General features: G+C 37.5%; 1 protein-coding gene across 1 annotated transcript in view; it reads left to right on the forward strand.

The window, feature by feature from the left end:
- Shprh (SNF2 histone linker PHD RING helicase) overlaps positions 1–19003 on the forward strand; it is a 67419-nt gene extending 48416 nt beyond the window's left edge. The window contains exons 26-30 of the mRNA XM_021220966.2: positions 9828–9920; positions 10613–10699; positions 11433–11611; positions 16057–16137; positions 17160–19003. Coding sequence (XP_021076625.1) covers positions 9828–9920; positions 10613–10699; positions 11433–11611; positions 16057–16137; positions 17160–17256 — 537 coding nt within the window. The 3' untranslated portion in view covers positions 17257–19003. The remainder of the gene's footprint in view (positions 1–9827; positions 9921–10612; positions 10700–11432; positions 11612–16056; positions 16138–17159) is intronic.
- Positions 19004–23331: the final 4328 nt, after the last annotated feature.

A 23331-nucleotide genomic window follows, 5' to 3' on the forward strand; every position in this document is an offset into this window, starting at 1 on the left:
TGAGTTCCAGGACAGCCAGGGCTACACAGAGAAACCCTGTCTCGAAAAACCAAAAGAAAAAAAAGAAGTTGCAAAGTAAAAGTGTGTGATTGGAGCAACCCAGAGGCAAGCCTTGAGACTTTGTGGTCAGTGTTCTCTTCCTAGAATTGTCCTTCCCGGTCCCTCCCACTTTCTCCACACTTTTGTATTTCTCTCCCTCTTCTAAAGATGCTGCCGGTTTTCTCTTCTTTTCTCGTCTTTCTGCTGTAGTTGCAGTTATGCCAATAGCCCACAAGTGGCATTCATTGATGAATAAGATGGGGCAGTTCAGCCTTACACAGTAGAAACACCAGGAGCCAGCATGAGGCAGAGCTGTCGCCATGCCCTGTGCTGGAGGGTTAGAAGGAGGCTGGTCTAGTTGCCAGTAAACTGTGCAGCTGTGGCTCTGAGTCACTGAGCCATCAGATCCACACACCTGTTCCTGTATGGCAGCTTTCCTATACCCAGTACAGTTAGGTTTGCAGCCCTGCTGGGAAGGAGATGTTAGTATTAAAATATTACTAAATAGTCTGCCTGCTGCGCTGTCTTTCACGGCTGTCTGAACACATGTATTAAACTGTCTTATTCAGAAAACTAAAAGATTAGAGACTTTAGTAAAGAAAGCTTTTCCTACCGTTGACTCAGACATGCTTATGTTTCTTCTTTATCAAACATGATTAAATATTTTACATATTATATAAGCCAGTCTCATCCTCTTCCACTTCCTCACTGTAATTCCTACCACATTTGTGTTTGTTTCTACTTTTTCTGTCACCATTTCTGTCTGCCTGTTACCTGTCACCTCTTTGACTCTGTCACATTTATACTCTACTGTCTGTCACTTGCTCTTTCAAACATCTGCTTAATGTTTTCAGAGGCTACCCTACTCTTCTGACTTGGTCTCTATAACTTCTAAACCTTAAGGTTTTTTTATTGTCAAATTTTGGTACTTATTAAAATATGAATATGCAAGTTTCTATAACCTTAAGTTGTTTTGTTTTTTTTTTAATTTCACTCTTAAGTATTCATGACAAGACTTTTTTGGACATAGCAGACAGTATGACAACATACATAGTGCTTAATCATATAACTTGAGATCATATAAAAGGTATTCAGAGAATGCGAAAATAGTAATAAATAGTCTTTGGTATTTTGTTTCTAAAGATATTTTTGGAAATTGGAGATTTCACAGATTAAGGCATCCTGTGGATTAAACATAGAAATAAGATACTGATATCACTAGTATCCCTTTGGTGTATACACTTAAATAAAAACTGTATCATTCACAGCAACAGTGACAGTATTCCTAAGTGACCTTGGAACCTACTGGGCATGTTATAAAGTAAACAAAATTCCCCTTGCAAGTTCTGACAACTGCAAGGCATTTTGGATGTGGTGAATTAGACCTCCTGGCAGAAAATAGCGCCATGTGGCTTGTTCCATGTGTCCTGTGTTTGGCAAGGTTTCATACAAAGCACTTTTGCTGTATAAACCTAGCTAGCCCCAATACTGAACAGGATTCTTAGTTCATAAGTTTCTATTCAATACAAAATATTACTCATAGATAGACATAGCAAAACAGCTCCCTTGCCAGCCACCCACCACACATGCACTATTACTTTATCATCTTACAGTGAGTACCTCATAATCAGCCAGTGTGCTTTTAGAAGTAAGCTTTTCAGACTCTGTCTCAATGAGATTGGACTCACCGCTGATAGCATATGATTCAGTATCTTTGGTTTTGACAAATCATATCTACCCATTTTAGAGAAGTCTTATGCAACTTCATAGAGAAAGCATTGTATTTATATTGTAATTCCAAGAAAATCAGTATAGCAATAAGATGTATAGAATTCTGGGTATAGCATCACAGTGCGTTTTCTTTCCTCCCCCTCTCCTCAGGTTATCAAAAGTCGGCTTGTTCATACTTTCCAACATGTCACTAAACATCTGGGTAGGAAAAAACTAATTATAAAATTGTGAGTTTGCTTAAAGTAATTGTACAATAACTTCATAAATCTACACTTAATTGTATTTAAATGTGTACATCTAAATATCCCTATATGAGCTACCATATATGTTATATATCATTGTTAACTGATAAATTGAAAATAGTACTAATTTTTTTGTTTAAATGAGTATATGTAGATAAAATTCTAATTGTCACAAGAGAAAAGAAATTGTTTATTCTTTGACTCAGTTAACAGTTGTAGTTCTGAATAATGAGTCTGTAGTTCTCTTAGTTATGCTGAAAGTTGGCTATGCCATACAACAAATAGAACACACAATAGAAACTGAAGATGTAAAGTGTAAATTACTTTTATTTATTTGTCTTTTTGAAAAACATAGTTCTACTTCTGTCTTAGTTAGGGTTTTATTGCTGTGAAGAGACACCATGACCAAGGCTACTCTTATAAAGGACAACATTAAATTGGAGCTGGCTTACAGGTTCAGAGGTTCAGTCTGTTATCTTCATGGCAGAAAGCATGGCAGCACAGGCAGAAGTGATACTGGGGAAGGAGCAGAGAGTCCTTCATCTTGATAGGAAGGCAGCCAGCAGGAGACTTACTCTTCCTCACTGGGCTGAGATTCAGCGCTAGTATCCCTCAAAGCCCACTCCACAGTGACACACTTCCCCCAACAAGGCCGCACATCCTAATAGTAGCACTTTTCATGGGCCAAGCGTATTCAATACCACAGTCCTTTCTGGATCATTAACAATATTAGAATGTAAAGAGACATGGTTCTGGAGATTCCTTCTGTATCCTAAGCATGACACCTGGCGTGCAATAGGCACTCAGTAAAAATGGTTATGAAATATCTCTTTGATCCAAGTATAATTTTTTAGATTTTTTTACAGATAGTAACTTACTTCTGAAATAATTCTGCAAAGTTTTTTAAAAGCTGGATAATGATTTTTACGGCCTAATTATATAAATAAGATTGTGCACAGCCTGGAGAGAGTTTCCGTTGTGCTTTGTAAGGTAACACATAAGTGGGTGCAGAAGGCAGCCGTTGTTCCTGGCACGCGCCTGAGAAGCGCTGCTGCTGTGTGAGGGCTGTCAGACGCACTGCAAACCTCGACTGTGCTGTGCTGCTTTAAGCAGCATGGGTCTTACCTTGGTGGATGGGTGTGAACAGAAAAGACATGACAACTTGGCTCTGGAAAGAGCTAGCCTTATTCCAAATGGGACAGTACAGGATGGAAGTCAGAAAATACCAAAATAGAAACGGACTTTCTCCTGAACAATCACAGGGGCTTGTGCACCTCCTGTGCAAGTTACAAACTTCTAAGGAAAGCAATAAAAAAATATATTGCTATCGCAGTTGTTCAAATTACTGACTAAAGAAGATCCTTTTCCTTATTGGAAAGTAGAGGAAACTAAGCTGTGTGAATATGTCATCATTGAAATTACATTTCTCAGAGGAGATTTTCAAAAACAGTAGTCTAGGGCCTTTAATTCTAATAGTATGTATATAAGTTTTCAAAAGTTACTCTAAGTAAGGACTACAAGAATAAAATGTTACTGTGCTGTTCCAGATGTGAATGCCCTACATCTGGTAAAGGTAAACTTCTCTTCTGTGGTAGGTACTGATTGGGCATCCATGGGCAGTATGAAGTACTGTACGCACAGTAGCCTATGGTAGGAGACAGTGTGTTGGTCCTGAGGCAGCTCATCTGATAAACGGACACCTGATTATATCATTGGAGTAATGCATTAAAAGTCCGTGAGTTACAGACCTCCCACTCCCTCTCCTAAAAACCCAACTTATAGTTGATAAAAAATACAGGAAAATGGTTCTTAAATGTTTAGTAGAAATAATTCATAAAATAATGGAAAAATAAGTATCTTGAAGATGTCATGAAGTAAAAACTGATCTTTACCTCCATTCTTATTTTGCTCTTTTACTGTGAACAGTTTCTGATTTTAGATCCAGGGAGAGCCTATATTGTATGACCTTCAATACATACAATTTTTTTCTTGAGTACTAGCAGTGGTCAGAATCTACTGGCTTTTCTTTTTAAGATATGAAGAAATTACTATAAGTATTCTTCCCCCTCATTCCTGTTTAATGTGCTTAATTTTTAAATATATGTGTACATATATTTTTCAAAAGATTTATTTATTTTATTTATGTAAGTACAGTGTAGCTGTCTTCAGATATACCAGAAAAAAAGCATTAGATCTCATTACAGATGGTTGTGAGCCACCATGTGGTTTCTGGAAATTAAACTCAGGTTCTCTGGAAGAACAGTCAGTGCTCTTCATATAATATGCATGAGAGCCATGTTTTATTATATAATTGTAGATATATCTATATCCAGAAAAAAGAACAGTAGTATAATGTAAATTTTTTCATCATAGACTCAAGTAGAAAAATTGAAGTTATACATCAAAGAATATCTTCCTAGTCTTCTAGCACTGAGCTTTGCCTTCAAATAGGTTTCCAGTATATTAAGTGTGTAATGGGATTCTTCTAACATTTTTTACAGGAGTGTGTAATGTATTTGATCCAACCACAATTCTCTCTTGTTCTCCTCCCATTCCTACTCATCTCTGTCACAGAATTTTCTAAGCACCCAAATCTAATTTTCTTTTCTAATTATCTTTCTGTTTTCTAAGGCAACTTTACTCAGTATGTATTTATCCATGAAGTCTTCATTAACATTCTTCATTCTCTATTAGATGGCTTCACGAAATTTGCCAAGAAATATGAATGATCAGTTTTAGAATTCTCTGCTTTTTATCATGAATTCATTTTGCCTTTAAAGTGATATTTCCTCTACAATAGAACTTTAGATGTGCTTCAGACATACTACACTGTACATTTATTTTACATGCATAAAATATCTTAATATATAGTAGGTATAAAATCTCTAAAACTATGACTTCCTTATTTATGTAAGTAGGCTAAACACAAATGTCATTTGTTCTGTTTGTGAATAGATCATGTTGGCTTCCTCTGGTATTCTTGAGGACTTTTAACCTATAATTCTACAAGTGGAGTTAGCAGAGTCATTGGAATCCCTAGGGGAGGAAATGAATAGACCATGAACTCACACGTTCATATTCTCTCTGTCTCTCTCTCTCCCTCCCTCCCTCCCTCTCTCTCTCTCCCTCTCTCCCACTCTCTCCTTCCTCTGTCCCCTCTCTCTATCTTTGTCATATCTCTCTCTGACTCCCCCCCCCACTCCCTACCTACCTCCCCCACCCCACTCTCTTAACCCCGCCCTGGTGTTATAAACAGAAAGGCTAGATACAATAGGCTATGCATCTCAATGAGCTCACTGTTTAGCATCACGAATTGGCATGCCCTACTTCCAACTGTGAGTCCCCCACATTATTTACTTTTATTAGAAGTTATTAAAAATACAAAGCAATGATATTTTTCTATTTGAGTAATTTTATTTACTCAAATCAAGTAGTATTGATACAGCAGTAAGGGGACCTGGAATATCTTCTACTTCCTTGCCTCTCTTTTAATAAGGGACCTCAGCAGCCAGGAGCAGATGTGAGGAACCAGAGTCAACTATGATGTGTCTTTCCATTTCATGCATGTAGTGTTTGAATATATTTGGCCCAGGGAGTGGCACTATTTGGAGGTGTAGCCCTGTTGGAGCAGGTGTGTCACTGTGGGTGTGGACTTTAAGACCCTCTTCCTAGCTGCCTGGAAGCCAGTCTTTCCCTGTTTGCCTTTGGATGAAGATGTAGAACTCCAGCTCCTGCTGCACCATGCCTGCCTGGATGCTGCCATGCTCCTGCCTTGATGAAACTGGACTGAACCTATAAGCTAGCCCCAATTAAATGTTGTTTTTATAAGAGTTGCCTTGGTCATGGTATCTGTTCACAGCGGTAAAACCCTAAGACAGAAGTTGGTATCAGGGACTGGGGTATTGCTGTCATAGGCCTGACCATGATTTTGTTTGAAAGAATGTGGATTTGGGGACTTGTGATTTGGAAAACAATGGAATATTTTAGGAGATACTTAATGAGCCATCCTAGTGGGAATATGGAAGATTTTGTTGCTGTGAGTGCAGACCTGGCCTGAGAAGTTTCAGTGGAGAAGAACTTCAGTATGTGGCCTAGGAACTGGTATTGTGGTATTTTTGTGAAGAATGTGTCTGCCTTTGTCCTTGTCTGAAGAGTCTGCCCTAGGCTAAGGTGAAGAGACTCAGATTAATTGCGTCGACAAAGGAAGTCTCAAACACCATCATAGACTGTTCTCTGCTTAAATCTCATGAAGCGCGTTTTGAATAAGCATGGCAAACTTGGAAAGGAAAAATATAAAATGTATTGTTTGTGTATTAAAAGGACTCCAGGAAGAGAACATAGCTGAATCCTGTATTCAAGGATATTAAATTGAATAAAGGGAGTGGTGACCTTGGGGCAAGATCTCACCTAGCCAAGTTTAGGTCAAGGCCTGGTGCTTACACACCTTTAATCCCAGGAGACAGAGCCTTGCTGATCTCTGAGTTCAAGGTCAATCTACAGAACAAGTTGCAGGGCAGCCAAACATAGGCAGTGAGGGAGCTGGGAAACAGAAAGCTAGTAATAGAATAATGGAGGCCTTGTTCCAGCCCCAACAAGTAACAGAGCACAGCAGCTTTGGCCATGTGGCCCTGGCTTTAGAGTCAGGAATAGAAGGAACTACTGGGACAATTGATGCTGGTTAACTGGAGCTAAGAAATTAGCAGTGATTGAGACCAGTATCACTTAAGTGAAATCTTCTGGGAAGTGTTTTCTGAGAGCACAAAGAAACTGTTCCAGAGATAGCCAAGGTTGTACCTTGTGCTGCAGCTGAACTTGGTAGGTTTTGAAGACCTACATGAATGGGTCGTGTGAGAAGCTAAGGCTTGGCACTGTGACAGGCCATGAAAGGCCAATGGAGAAGGTTCAGCCTCAGTTGCAGTTGAAGGGTCAGAACTGAAGAGGTCATGCAATGGATTTGGGGCTTGGCACCATGAAGAGAGCCTATTGGTGAAGTCTAGTTGCTGCAGAAGACCCCAGCATATTGGAGATGCCAGTACCATGGGCAACCAAGAAAAGCAGCAGCAGAGTGAAGTCACACAAACCCTAAAGTGCTACAGATTGTTTGGAGAATTAACCCAATCCCTTTGGACGAGCTCAGATCATGCGTGAAACAAGAAGCTGAAGATGACTTGGAGACCCCAAGATGTTAAAGATGCCAGAGCCTTAGGATACCTTCTGAGGAAAGCTGCTAACTGAGTGGAACCAGCTCAGCAGAAAGATGTTTGTTACAGTCAACAAAGATGAAAAAGGAGTTGAAGATCTGAAGATTGCATTGACATCAGACATGGAGATGCGGAGTGTGGAATTTGCTCACATGGTTTCCTATATCGCTCTGGGGATTACAGTTTAGTCATTATGAATGTCAGAAGAGACTTTGGACTTTGGACTTCTAACAATATTGAGACTTTTGTAGAATCCGGGGACTTTTGAAGTTAAACTAAATGTTTTAGCATTATGTTATGTTGAGGTGTAGCCCCCATAGACTCATGTGCTTGAACAAGCCTATAGGGGCCAGGGAATGGAATGGAATGGTTTTAATACGTTGGCCCATGCTGTACCATGCCTGCTTGTACGCTGCCATGCTCAAGCATTATCATGCTTGATGATAATGGGCTGAACCTGTAAGCCAGCCCCAATTAAATGTTGTATTTATAAGAGTTACCTTGGTCATGGTGTCTGCACAGCAATAAATCCCAAACTAAGACCATGCATAAAGATTCTTTTACTGTCCTTGAACTCTTCTCTCCACAGAGCACCTTACCCTAGAATTGCATTAGTACAGCAGTTTATTCTAAATGGGCAAGGGTACCCTAACTTGTAAGCCAGACACTCGCTGATTGCTTTATTGTTATAATTCTATTAGTCCACTAAACATGCAGCAGGAAGCACTGTTCTTTCAGGCTTTTCAGCACAGTGAAACATTTAACTCAAAATTTAAGTTCTTAAGAATTTTACAGCAAAAACATATGCCTATTCTGTTCTACTCTGATTAAGGTAAGTTAGTCACACCTATTAGGATAAGAACCTGGCTGGCATTTCTGATTTTTTTGTTTGTTTGTTTTTTGTTTTGTTTTTTGAGACAGGGTTTCTCTGTGTAGCCCTGGCTCTCCTGGAACTCACTCTATGTAGACCAGGATAGCCTCGAACTCAGAAATCGCCTGCCTCTGCCTCCCAAGTGCTGGGATTAAAGGCGTGTGCCACCACTGATTTTGAGTTATGCTACTACATGACTTCTAGGCCAGATATCTTAGGAAATTCCCTTTGTTGGACTTTAGTGCTGATATATTTTTGTTAATTTTTTATATGTTTACTTCCTATCCAAAAATCTAGCTTATTCTCTATTATACTTAATAGAAAGGTTTGAGGTCATTTCTTTATTATTAACTATTTTATTATTTTGCCTGTTGATATCATCTTGAGTAGAAAAACCAAAGGTGGCATGTTACAGGGTATATGAATGGTTCCATCTGAAGGTCTGAATTATCACTTGTATTCTTTTCCTATTTTCTCTTTATTATTATTTTAAATCAGTAGTATGAGATAGTATGGTCCCCTTTACATTTTTTTAAACCTTATATATATAATTGAGAGGCTGTATGTCTAAAGAAATAAATATAAGATCCTTATTTTAGCATGCAGATTTTTTAGCCTTTTTTTTTTTTAATCTTGTCCTCCCATTAAATTAGTGTAATTTTCTTCCTTGTTTACCTGTTTGGGTGGTTTTCTTTTGTTTGTTTTGGTTTTTCGACACAGGGTTTCTCTGTGTAGCCCTGGCTGTCTTGTAGTTTTTCCTGTAATAAGTGTATTGAGAGCTTTGAGGAAAGGGCAAGTGCTGCTGTGGGAATCCGTTTGCCTTTGGTTGGTCTCCTCCCCACACCTCCATTTAGGTCATGGTAGCGTTCATGTTTGAGGTCTGAAAAGCTGTTACTTGATTGTTTACTTACTAGAGGTTAGGTTAAACACACTGATGGTAGGGTCATCATTTGTTTATTCCTCAGGTTTAAACCACTTTTCTATTTCCATATTCCTGTGATGAAACAGTTTTGAAAGATGAAAAAAAGAAAAAAAATTCTTGTAAAGTGTCTCTATGCCTGTGTGTTAGTCCACATCTTATATATCTGTCATTGTCCATGGTCATGCCATTGCAAAAGAAATTTTATTCATTGGTTAGATCCTTCAGTTTTCAGGGCGCCTTGAGTTTTATTCTTTCTATTCTCATACTTTTAATATTAAAATGTCTGAAATGAATGGAGTAGTGAGGAAGGTTTTTAAATATACATTCTGCTTCCTTATTGTAACAGAATTTAGTGGATATAAAACAAAGTGTTTGATATCAATACTGTATGACTTTCTAGAGTGCATTTATGTTCAATTAACTGGATATAAATTCTTTTAGGAAATCCTTATTCTTAGATTTGGGGGACAGGGGAGAAAGTGTATGATATGGCATGTGTGCAGTCAGGGGACACCATGTAGATAATGACTATCTCCATCCTGTAGGCTCGGGAAATGAAATTCACGGCCATCAGGCTCATGCCAAGGACGCTGCTTACCCATTGGGCTGTCTATTAAACACCTTGGTGATAACTCATTCATTTCTGCAGTTAGACACTAAACACAGCATTAAAAAGACTAATTAAGCACATATATATTTGCTAAGTTATGTATGTATGTATGTATGCATGCTCTGTTATATATAGTTTGAATGAAGTGTTTTATACCTTCCTTAACTAGGTTTTGTTTGGTGCTGATGTATTTTCCTCTTTGTGTTCAAAGGGTAGCCATTCTACAAAAGTGGAAGCGGTGGTCAGAACCCTGATGAAAATACAACTTAGAGACCCAGGGGCCAAAGCGCTCGTTTTCTCGACGGTATAATCAAGACTTTCTGCTTCAGTCTAGCTCATCTTCTGCCTCTACTTAGTGTCTAACTAAGGACTACTTATAAATACTAAAATAGAGCTAAGACTCGGAATTACTGTCATAGTTTTTCTGTGTCCTTATGTTTATATAGAGAGAAATGTGATAATGCTTTATAAAGAAGGCAGGTCCTATCATTATGTATTATATTTTATGTTAATGTCATTTAGAGATATTTTTGAGATTTGAAAAATAGAGTCTATAACCTTCAAAGATTCATTCATAAATGGCCTATTTAAGAAAAAATAGTTAATGTACTATAAAAAAGTATTATTTATAAATATAGTAAAATACTAGTTTTACATTTAGAAAGATAAGCTATATCCATTAAATACACCATTGTTTTCTATTTATATTTTAATTATTTTCAGTGATACTTGTATTTTTTTCCAGCTTTCTATTTTTTTTTTTTTTTTTTTTTTTTTTTTGTTTTTTTTTTTAACCGTTCAACCAGTATTTGATGGGAAAAGAAAATGTCGTTTCCCAACAGAGCTAGTGTTTTTGGTTCTCTACCTGAGGGTTTGGTTTTGATCATTTAACTGAAGTATAAAAGTTACTGTGGTTTAATTATGATTTATTCCCTTCTCAAATCTCTTTGGTCAAATGTTGTGTGTAAACACATTTTTCTCACTTTTATGTTCTAGTGGCAAGATGTATTAGATATTATTTCAAAAGCTCTCACCGACAACAACATGGAATTTACACAAATCAGTCGCATTAAGACATTCCAGGTGTGTCAAAACTGTGCTCTTGTTTTTAACAGATCAGTTGCAAACTGAAACTGCTCTTTTCTGACTGACTTTGTTTATCTTCTGTCTTGAACCCTATAAGAAGGTTTTAAGTTCTTGATTAGCTATGAAATTAACATCATAAAACAAAATTTAAAAAAACTGTAGATATTTTTGATATAGACAAACTAAAGATTGTCTAAAAAGACAGTCTTTAAAAAAATGTTTTTGTCTTTAGATCCTTTTCTTCAATGTAGGAAGAAATGGCCTTGCAGTATTTCTTTTGAAAGGGTGCTTGCACCCTGGAATTGTTTTCTGTGTACACACACACACACACACACACACACACTCAGAAAAAAAGTACATGTGGTTCAAATTTTGTTTATATCAAATTCAGTACAGTCTGACCTATAATCTGAGCTACACCACCTACAAGAGTAAGTGCAAATGCAGCAGCTTCCTGTCTTACCTCACGTGAGCTCTGCATAGTTTTCCTTTCCCTCATTTTCCTCTACACTCATACAGTTCAGTTTTCATGTATCACATAGATCTATGCTGTAAAAGCAAAAGTGTTTGTATGATTCTCTTCAAAATCAAGAAAAACAACAACATTCCAGTCCCTAACATTGGTGGATTAGCATCTAATCTTCACTACCATGTTGATCTTGAACTTGAACATAACTGCTCTGATTTTAATCCATCCAGCTAAAATTAAAATGTTCCTTTCTTCTTTTAGGAGAACCTCTCAGCATTTAAATATGATCCCCAAATCAATATTTTGCTGCTGCCCCTGCACACAGGCTCTAATGGATTAACTATCATTGAAGCCACCCATGTCCTCCTGGTGGAGCCCATACTGAACCCTGCCCATGAGCTTCAGGCCATTGGGAGAGTGCACCGAATTGGACAGACCAAGTAAGGATAAAAATTGGCATTTGTCACCTTCCTTCAGGTTATGAGAAACTAATTCAACATTTAAATTCTTTATTTATGTTTATCCTACCCTGTCTGTTTTTTAAGTACACATTCTGTCTCCCTCTCCTGGATTGTTTGGGACCAGAAATTGTTTAGGGTTTTTTGGTTTTGCTTTTTGTTTTGGGGGGTTTTGTTTGTTTGTTTGTTTGTTTGTTTTTATATCCTGGACTGTTTGAGGAAAGGGTCTATATTTAAATATAAGATTGATTTACATGTCTGCATGCTCTGTGGCATATGCACACACACAGTGAATGAATCAGTAAGTCAGTGTAGTTAAAAATAGTTTGATTTAGTGAATATCTGAACCAATAGTCATTTTTATGTGATATACAAATACCAGATTGTATCTGTAACTCAGTTTCTTACTTATTTTTTTAGGGGTATTAGAGGCCTTGAATGTTTGAAGACATACTGACACACACACACAAGCACACATAACCACTTATTTAGTATTACTGAGCATCCAAACTATGTCAGGCATTATGCTACGTACTGGAGATTCCAATCATATGACATAATCCTATCTAGAAACATACATAAAAGGCCACTGTGTAGTACAAGTACAAGATAAATTGAAGTTTTATGAACAAACACAATATGCTAATGTGTGTCTTGAAGAAACACATTAGGCTGAAGGAATGATTATTTTAAAGTTAGGCTAGAAAACAAGTGTGGAAGAGTTGCATATGTAGCATTAAAGAGCAAATAACCGGACATTTCCTAGGATTATGAACAGTTTGGAACAGCTGAGGTAAAACATGAGAAGTACTAAATGAAGTTTTACATGCCAGAGTCAGAAATAGGGATTATTGATAAACTTCAGTGGTTAACTGGCCTCTGGTACACTGCATCTGACTTTTGTTTTTTAAATGTGGGTGCTAGGCTGGAGAGTGAGCTCAGTGGTTAAGAGCACTGGTTGCTCTTCCAGAGGTCCTGAGTTCAATTCCCAGTGCCACATGGTGATTTATAGCCATCTGTAAAGGGATCTGATGCCCTCTTCTGGCATACAGGTGTGCATGCAGCAGAGTACTCATACATAAAATAAGTGAACAATCAAACAAACAAGTAAATGTGTGAGTGCTAAGGATCAAACTCAGGTTGTTGATTGAAGTTTACCTTTACTAGTTGAGCCATCTTGCCAGCCCCAAACACTGACCTCTTGTTAAACCAGCCTTTTCCTAAAACATAGGTGGACTTGTCTCATACTTAGAAGCCTAAGGCCATTAAGACTGTTGCTTCCCAGTATATAGCCTTTCTTTTCTTCTTCAAGAGACTACCTTAGTGTTTGTATCGTTGTTCTCCACTGACAGTCTCACCTCCTCCAGTTCAGAGTGCCTAATCATTCCATTATCACTTATGTAGTTGGTGTTCATCTGTCTCCACATGCTTCTTTCAGAGGTCTTTTGCTGGGCACTTTCTATGTGCCATGTATAGTTTTAAGCATTTGAGATAACCTTATACAACTTCTAATCTAGTTGTATGCAGAATAATGTATCAACAGTTAGTGTGCAATAGATTGAGTAAAGAGTATATTGTGTTAGGACCAGACCTCAAGCTGGTGGACAGTAAAGAGCACAGATGACTTGGAAACCAGCCTTACTGAGAAGGTAACATCTGAGCAAAGCATGAAAGAGACTGGAAATATAATCATACTAATAAGAAAGAATGACTAAGCACACAGTAAAAATCAGTGTGACATCTATAAGTCAAGAGTGTTCCTGGGTTTAAAAAAAAAAAAAAAAAGCAAGGATCCACAGATGCTAGACTGAAACAGGTAGGAAAGGAACTCAGTGGAACTTGGGAATCATACTGGTCCTTAATTGGGAAGGACACGTCTCACTTCAGCTTTGAAACAATCATTCTGAGTTCTGTGTGCATTCTAGGGAGTAAGGGGAGCAGGTAGGCCATGTAGTCCTGATGACAATAGGAGCCAGGCAGTGGTGGTGCATGCCTTTAATCCTAGCACTTGGGAGGCAGAGGCAGGCGGATTTCTGAATTCGAGGCCAGCCTGGTGTACAAAGTGAGTTCCAGGACAGCCAGGGCTATACAGAGAAACCCTGTCTCAAAAAAACAAAACAAACAAACAGACAGACAGACAAGGGAGGCAGCTTGCATGGTAGTGGCAGTTTACCCAGTGAGAAGTTTCAAGGCTCTGGGTTTATTCTGCAGTAGAACTGACAGTGTTTGTGGGCATAGTGGTTAGTGGGTAAGCAACACTGTGGGCTTTGGCCTAGACAGCTAGGAGGATAGAAAGGCTTTGGCTGAGTGGAGGAAGACTATGAGATAGAACAGATTCAGTGGCAAGAACAAAGGTCTGCTTTAGATACGTTTGAGATTTTATTAGCTATCCAAGATAGGTATGTTGAGAGACTGGGAGAGAAGCCAGGGCTAGAGGCACACACTTAGACATCAGGAACATGCGATGGTATTTTTGAGCTATGAGCATGAATGGAATTATAAAGGAGGGAAAAAGAGTGATGGGCCATGAACTAAATAAATTGTGGCACATGTAAACTACAAAGCCCTGGGAAAAGGAAAGACACCTACATACTTAGCTGTTACCTGCTGCAAAAATGTCAAAGGAGAAATCTTCCTATTGGAGTTTTGACCATTAATTTTCTTTTATCAAAAGCAGTTTAAATGGAGCAGTATAGGCAACTACTTATAAGGATTTTTTTGTTAACTCTAGTTCAACAAACACAAATAGGATTACATAGCTTTTGTAGTGACATGGCTAGGTAAACAGCAGCAGGTGCACCCCTGATGCCTGCTTGCCTGCCCCTGCTTTAGCCATGGATCCCCACTCTGACTGTGAAGTCCAGAGGAATAGGATTTTGAGAGATTTTGTTGCAGAGTAAAAGAAAAAGAAAATAAAATTAAAAATTTTTCCTTTTTTAAATTAAAAAATTAATTAGAGAATGATTCATTTAGAAATAGCAAAGGTAGGAAAGGGTGGAAGAAGCATGCTGAACATTTTCCATGCCTGAGCAAGAGGGTATGGGACCTAACACTGATTGTTTTCAAAGGAGAGTGTGGCTCTGGTAATGGTTTAAGAGAGCATAGCATAGTGTTTGTCCCTTTATTACAGTGGAAGAGTGTCCCGTTTTTTGTTTTGTTTTTTTTTTCATCCCATTTGTCCTAAATCCCACCTCTTTTCATATTCTCAAGAGGCTTCATCTTGAAATATATCACATGAATATGTCTGAGTGTTAATCGTTTTTAAAGTGACACTCATTTACAGTCTACCTCCACCCCCTTGATGTCCTGTTGTCAGCCTTTCTATTTTGGTGGCTACCCCTGAGTGCCACTGAAATGAGGCTTAGAGTTTAACTGGTGGCCTACTTCTTGCTGTGGTCTAGTGGTTCCTTTTGCCTACTCTCCCTAGTTGTTAGTTTACCCAGTGCCATGACATTAAGAAGTATGCGTAGGTGGACAACCTTCATTGGGAGTACCCCCGAGCCTTGACATTACCAGCTTTATTTATCTAGCTATTATCTGTACATGTATCTAAGAACTTTATATTTCCCCCAGGATATCAACTAGATAGCTCAAGTTTGGCACAGGTAGAGCAAAACTACATTTGTGCAACTCTTAGCCAGCCCAAGCTTTCCTCATATTTTAATGTGACTTTTATCATCTATACTTGCTCAGACAGGAATCTAGGACTTTCCTGTATCTTATATTCAAATTATTTTAGTCTTGATTCTTGTATTTCAAAGATATTCCTCATCTTTTGACTAATTCTTATCCCACTGACAAAAAAGCACAATCCATCTCCCCTTGCCAGGATGACTTCACATTCTATCTCTTCTCTTTCTCCACAGCAGCCAAGGTACAGTCTAGTGTAAATCAAAATATGTATAACTACTAGAGCACATTTCTTTATAACTACGAAATCCAGTTTCTGATCAAGTCCTGCAGGGCTACCATTTATGATCTGAACCTGCCTGCCTGTAACCTCATGCTGACCTGTTGCATTTATAACACACTTGTGCCATGCTAGCCTGCTGTTGGCCCTGGAAATATTTTTAGCTTTTCCCAACCATGTCCTCATCCCAGTAATATATATGGACATTTGTTTTCTGTCTGCGTGCTCTTCCTGCTCCTCCTGTGCTTAGTGCCTAATTCCCTTCTCTCAACCGAACTTGTCATACATAATCTGTGCGTGCAACTGATTTTCTCTAGTGTTTCTTGTCTCCCTCATGAGAGTGTTAGTTCATGAGGGTCACACTGGCAGTATGTGCTGTTGACCTGAGCACACTCATAAAGACCTGCCACAAGTGGGCACCAGTGGACTAATGGGTGTAGCATGTGTATATAAAGTCATTTTCTACTCACTTGTCTTAAGATGGTCTTTAAACTTAAAATTATTATTTGCCTTCTAGACCTACTATTGTACATAGATTCTTAATTAAAGCAACAATAGAAGAACGGATGCAGGCAATGCTAAAAACTGCTGAGAGGAGGTAGGTAACAACTTACAAGTGGGATTTCCCATCATTTGAGAGTTTTAGATCTTCCGGATGAAAACAAATGATGTAAACACTAAATACTTTTTCTAAAAACCAAAGAAAAGCATTTTATCCAAAGCATGTCCCAGTTAATGTTTTGGACAGTCTACATTTGGCTTAAGATAATTTAATAGATTACAGTATGCAAAATCAGCTGGCTCATCTTTGCTACATTCGATTACTTTTTAAATGAGGCACAAATTTTTAATTTTTTGTCTGATATGTGTGAGACTAAACATGCATTCATGTTTTATAGTTTATGCTTACCAGTCACAGGTCAATAGGCATGTCTGAATTTACAGCCTTGACTGATGATTTGTGTCAAATCCATAGACATCAGAGTAGTAGAATGATCGAAGAGTCTGAATTAGGACTTGGTCTTGCAGTCATTAAACTTCTAGCATTTGCACGGTAATTTTCCTTTAAAGTCATCTTGAAATAAACCAGTACCTTCCTCTTCGCCGTGAAATGGACAGATTGGAAGTCACTCGAAGAGAGATGATATGATAGCTCTTTCAAAGGGAGGGCATCTCCAGGGAACCTTGTAACAGAAACCTTCTCAAACCAGAAATTCCATACTCTGATGTAACAGGAAAGATGCCAGCTTTTCATCTAAACCTGAAAGATTTTTCTTCTTGTTGTCACATGCTGCAGACATAGTGATTTTTATTTCAGTTACAATAATACTGAACTTCTTTGTAAATGGTGAGTTTAGAACCTGCTTGGCAACAGTTGTCATGTTTTATCTTCTGTTTTTTTATTTGTTTTGATTTTTTATTGTTCGTAGAAAGCATTTTCTGACAAAGCTTCAGACTTATTTAGGCATTTTCACTGACTTTGACAAGACGTAACAATTACTGTCTACTTGTGGCTCAGTGATGACCACATATGGCAGATTTGTGCCTCACTTTATTGTTATGCATATAGTCTCTAACTCCTGGCCATGCCTTCTCTCTGTGCCCCTGAAAATCTTGCAGCCACACAAGCTCATCCGGAAAGCATTCTGAAGCCTCTGTGTTGACTGTGGCTGACCTGGCAGATCTGTTTACCAAAGAGAATGAGGAGCTTGAATGAAGTGCCGTCAAATCATTCCACAAAATTTTAAGATAGAACTTAACTTTCATAGATGTAAAGCAGAGTTACAAATTAAAAACAAAAAAATCAGTAAATATTACTAAATATTAGTAAATCAGTAAAAATTAGTATTTTAAGTTGAATGATTTTATTTTGTTATACACTAGCCTAGTAATAATTGGCAATTGGTTCCTTTTCAGTATACCGATTTCACACCATTTACAATGAATTTTAACTTTACATTCCTAATGGAACATTAATTTTTTTGTTCCACTTGTATATCTATTACTGATAAGGCAGGGGAATTAAGAAAAAAAGGTATTAAATAATTTTCCACTAGTAGATAGATGTTTGTTATCACAAGACAGAGTATAAAAGAAGGAAGGTAACTTAGTCTAGTTTTGTATGACCTGGTGTGTACAGCCAGTGTAAATGACATTTTTGAAAGGGCCTTCAGCATCTTTAGCATAGGATTCACCATTATCTTCTCAGTAATGTTTTAAGAAAATGCTAAACTATATAATAAGTAGTTATTTGCATGAGTTTAAACTGTAACACTGTCATTAGCTCCTAATAATAAATCACTAGGTGGTTATATTGTGTTTTGTTACTAAATGTTAAAATACTGAAAAATTCATTTTTCTATTATGTTTAAGTGGTATCATTGTTAATATTTTTAAGTGTATTAACATTTACCTATAATGATCTCTTTAATCTTTTTAGTAAGTTTTTTGTGTGTGTTTTAAGATGATGTATCTGTAAATATGGCTTTTTAACAGTCATCATTGTACTGAATTCATTTCCTGTGTTCCTGTAACTAGTTATTTTAGCCACTAGTTATCTAAACCTACAATAGAGCTTACTCATTTCAGTTACTCTGTCCTTACTAACTAGTGTTTGATCTTACTACAAGAGAATGCTGTGTTCACACATGCATAAACTGTAAGTGGTTAAACTCTCTCTTCTGTGAAGAATTCATAGATGACTTTGAATTCACAAAATAAGAAGTAGCTTGTTGTATCCTAGCCTTGTGTTGGAATATAAATGTTCTTGTTTCCTTTCCTTTAGCTGTTGAAGTCAAGTGACCCTCAAGATTCATTAGCTCCTACCTAACTGTCCATAAAACTGTACTAGAAATAGTTTCTGGGTCTCCTTTATCCGTGAGCTCTGGTGCTTAAGCTAAGGTGCATTTTCCTATCCAGGTTTATAGGTGAAGGTCAGCTGAAGAAGACATATTTTGGGTGCTTATTCTTTAGTTGAAGGGAGATATACATTGATTCTTTTATATGAAATTAAACATAATATTTTTACAGCTCTTTTACATTCACCAAGAGCTTTTCTGTATATTCATGTAGTTAATATTCACAACAGTCCTGTGAAGTGGATATAATTCATGATACTCCTATTTTGAAGGTAAAGATCTAATGCTCAGGAGGAAACTTGCCTATGATATGTAGCAAATAGACAAAGTAGTCCAGGCCTCCTGGCTTCATCTCTACTGTTCTTCCACCAAGTCATATGCCATGCTGAGGTTCAGAGGCCCTGTGGGTATAATTTTAGAATGAGATTGTGTAAGTACTTATTTTTGTTTCCTAATATTTCATGTGCTATGTTCTAGGAAAAACAATTTGATATGCTTCAATTAAAAAATAACACAGATATCTTTAATGATCAGTATTAGAGGAAAACTACTCGTTTATTTCAGTAAGATACCTCAATTAAGTAAATATTTTAGTGGAAAATGAAATTATAGATTGTTTTATTTCTAAGGTTTGGATCATATGAACTTTGGTTTTTATTGACTGAACAGATAGTATCAAATTGCCAATTCTACACTATTCCATATTTTATTTACATTTGTTATATCTTCTAAACAATTATGATAATTCTATTACTTCAGAACTAATGAGTCCACATATATAATATCCACATCTTGGCTGCAAACAAAAGAAATTTTGGATTCCTTTCTCAATAGTTTTATATTCTGAATTATCACAGTATGGCACTGTGCTAGCAAAACCACTGAGGATAAGTGAAATGCCCAGTCCTCACTGTTTAAATGTATTTCTACTTAGGGAATTGTTTTTCAAGTAGCTCCAGATGAATTTACTAGGGCTGAAGATCTATCTATGTAAATTGTAAACATTCGACAAACTGGACTTAAAACCCAAGTAACTTTACTATGTCTATTGCAGCATCAATATTTCTCTTTCTGTATGATCTTAAGGTAGGTAAAGGACCAGTTTTAGAAATTGGTCCTTTTGGGAAGTATAACTCAAGTCTTTTTAAATGCTTAGTATGTACAAATCTCTGGATTTCAGACCCCTCAAAAAAAGAATCCCTTTCACATCTTTAATAACATTAATATAATCTCAACATAGAACCAGTGCTCAACAAGCAATACTAGTTCATAACAAAAGCAAATACTTATAAATATCTAGCAGGTTGTGGGACAAAAGCAAAAATGTCTTTCTTTCTCTTCTCTCATTTACTAACCCTTCCCAAAATCAGTATGATTGAGTTGTTTGTTCATTAAACTTGCAAATACCTTATTAGAAATGCAGAAACTACACTTCTACTTAAAATGACTATAGGACATACTTGTTTTTTGTAGCACTTAGTTAATCAGAATTCCACGCATAATAAGGCATTTTATATGTGCAGTTACTTTGCTGTGTGCGGGTAGTTCACTCCTAGTTGTCCATTGCGTCTGCTCTTAGTCTCTTCGGCCTAGATCCCTTAACATTGGAGGTGGAGGCATGTGACAAATGTCCTGTTTGATGATGAGTATTCTGCAGTCTGTTTTTATCTGCACCTGAACCAGTTGTGAGTCTTTGTGTTACTCATCTACTGAATAAAGAAGTTTCTCTGATGAGGATTCAGATGCATTAATTAGTGAGTATAAGAGTCAGTTTAATATCCATTTAGTAGAAAAATCGTAGTAGGTTCTTTCCTAGGTTACATTTCTATGAGACACCACAGGCTAACAAAAAGCCCCATAACAGGAACTAGTTACCTCTCTTGCAGTGGTGGGCCATAGAGATCCTACACATACATCCTAACATTACAGGTTATTGCCAGTGCTCCAGTTTATGCTATAGAAGTTGACTGTAAGAACCAATTACTGAAGACACTGCATACCTGAGTCATAAAACATCAAACTGCGCCTGGAAGCTTCTTCCTTGTTATGGCCACGGAAGGTGCTGTGCATGCTACCTAGCAAGGAAAGTAATTATCTGTGTCCCGGCTGTGAACCATATGATTGCCAACCTATTTAATTTCTTTTAATTTATTTAAAGTCTATATCATTTCCCCCTCCCTAACCTCTGTCCTACCCATCCATGTTCAAGTCTGTTCCCAAATTCACAGCCGTCTCCTCTTTAACCATTGTTGATCCATATTAAGTGAGTAACATAAATATGCCTGCTGAGTTCAACCCAGTGTTGCTTGTCCTCGTGTATATGTTTCTAGGGCTGGACATCCAATATCCAGTACTGCTTGGTATTGGATAACCATTTGGGGGCTCAGCTCTCTGGAAGACCAATTTTTCTCAGCAGTTGTGAATTGTTCGTAGCTCTTCGTGGAGGAGTAGAGAACTGAGATTTCCCCTGTTTATGTTGGGATGTCAGTTGTGATTGGAATTATTCAGGTTTCGTTTTCTGTTTTCATCTTACAATTGCTCTCTTGGATCAAAGTTGTATGGGAAAAATATAGACAAATCATGCTGAGTATCATATTTCTGACCTGTATTATTAAATAAGTTCATTTCCAGAAGTGCTTAACCTAACTAATTTATTCCTAATTATGGATGATTTATTTCCAAATAGTGTTTATGGTAGTCTTCCCAGGATTATTCTTTTAAGACAGTGGATCCAGCAATAAATATTATATTTTTAGCAACTCAATTTTGTGTTCTCTCTTTTTTTCTGTTAATGTGTTCTATGTGTTGCACAAATAGGTGTAGGAATAGCTGTTTGATTATCATCCTTAGCTTAATCTCACTAGCTAGTTGAAGATGAAAATAAGGCGTTTAATAAAACATCAAAATATGATGCCCATGATGTAGAAAATATTGTACCTGAGGCCTCTCAATTTATAACTGGCAGCCATATTTACAAGGCTGCTATGTCTGAAATTGCTAATAGTCACCTCAACTGAACTAGCTTGTCATATAGTTAAAATGACCAAGCAATGTTCAGATGAAGTTCTTAGGCATGAAGCAAGTCAGACAATTAACTTTTAAGCACTCTCACTAGTGCTCTAGATATACATATCTAGATATCTGGCACTTGCAAGCTTCTAAAGAAACAAACAGCCTTCCAACTCCCGCAGTGGTAAACATCAACACATACATCTCCAGAGGGACATTGTCTTATCCCAGACATACAGCCCAGTAGCACTGGTCTTCCTTCAGCATTCTGATACTGACTTGACTGGCAAACTGTAACTAAGGTTCCCGTAGGATGTATTGTGGAATGGGCATAAAGTCAGTCTCAACCTCAGTGTTACCACATTTTGGGTTAGATAATTCTTGAGTACAGTTGTACATTAAAAATGTATCCAGGCCCTCTTCCCACTAGATTTTACTTATAACTGCCACCCCGTAATTTACACCAAATAAAAATCTTCCCTAAAAATCTTTAGGGCAGAGCATGGGCAGGTAGGATTGAGAGTCAGTTTTTTCATCACTGATCATGAAATATTCAAAATACTGTATAAAAAGCAGTTTAGTTGATCATAGCTAGTTTAAGTGACTTATGACGAGTATAAACCGCCCCCAACTCCCAGCTCATGTGTTTAAACAGTTGGTTTAAACAGATGGTAACAATGTTTGGGGCCATTGTAGAGTCCCAAGTATCACAAATGGATCACTGAAGGCAGGCTTTTGAAGGTGATAATCTGCTTCTGGTCAGGGTGGACTGTGCACTCTGAGCCTTTGGATTCCCTTATCTGGTCACAGCAAAAAGAAGAGTGTCAAATACAATGACCATTTGGGAAGTTTTATATTTGGCTTTAAAGTTTGAACCCAATAACTGAAATTGCAGTTGAAACTATAGACACAGTGAGTTGATGATACTATGTTTTAAATTTCCATTTGTAAATGGGGAACTTTCAAAAGGATAAAAGCATGAATTTAGAATCAGTTTTGCCAACGTAAAAGATTTGCTAAAACTATGAAGTGATGTATGTGTTGATTGGCTTGATTGTGGAATTACTGCATAATATATATGTGTATCAAACTTTTACCCTGAATATTTAAAATCCACAGTTTTTAGATATCAGTTATCAGGTGTGTGTGCTGTGTGTGTGTGGTAGGAGGTGTGGTATGTGTAAAATTTGCTCTCCATTGACATGTTGGTAGGGGGTCTCTCACAGTATTGCCCAGACTAATCACACACTCCTGGGCTCGTTCTTTGTACCTCAGCAGTTGTCCAAGTACCAAGAGTCCAGATTTCTGGTACTGTGTACTAAACGTTTTCTAGTTTTCAGTGGCACTCTGACTTAGGGCACCACTCAGCATGACAATATCCTATTCTGTGGCCTATCAGCCAAGTCCCCAAAAATGAAACTCAAAAGCTCTGTCCTTGTGTACTTCATGGCCTTTGCATGTGAATTTAATGCATTCTGAAACTGAGGAAGATAGCATCTACAAGCACAATGTGGTAACACTAAAATATGCCTTTACAGAGTTATCATTGTGGCATTGAAAGGCCTCCACCTTCATCAAGAGGACCAAAGTAGACCTCTTATCACTGCCTTCTAAGGCTAGGGTTAAATGAGTGTGTGATGTTTTCTTTTTTCTTTCCTTCTTCCTTTTTCTTTCTTTTTTTTTTTTAAGTTTGTACTATCTAATTTTTAAAATTATCTTTTATCTTTTTTACAATCCAGTCTTTATTCCCCTTCCCCACCCTACCCCAACCCCCATTTCCAAGATAATGTCTTCACCTCCCACACACACACCACCAGTCCACCCCCATTCCCTGGGGCCTCAAGTCTCTCAAGAGTTAGGTGCTTTTTATTTCACTGAGGCCAGACCAGGCAGTCCTCTGCTGTATATGTGTCAGGGACCTCATA

Source organism: Mus pahari, chromosome 21 (genome assembly GCF_900095145.1).
Source record: "Mus pahari chromosome 21, PAHARI_EIJ_v1.1, whole genome shotgun sequence".
In the NCBI taxonomy this organism is placed as follows: domain Eukaryota; kingdom Metazoa; phylum Chordata; class Mammalia; order Rodentia; family Muridae; genus Mus; species Mus pahari.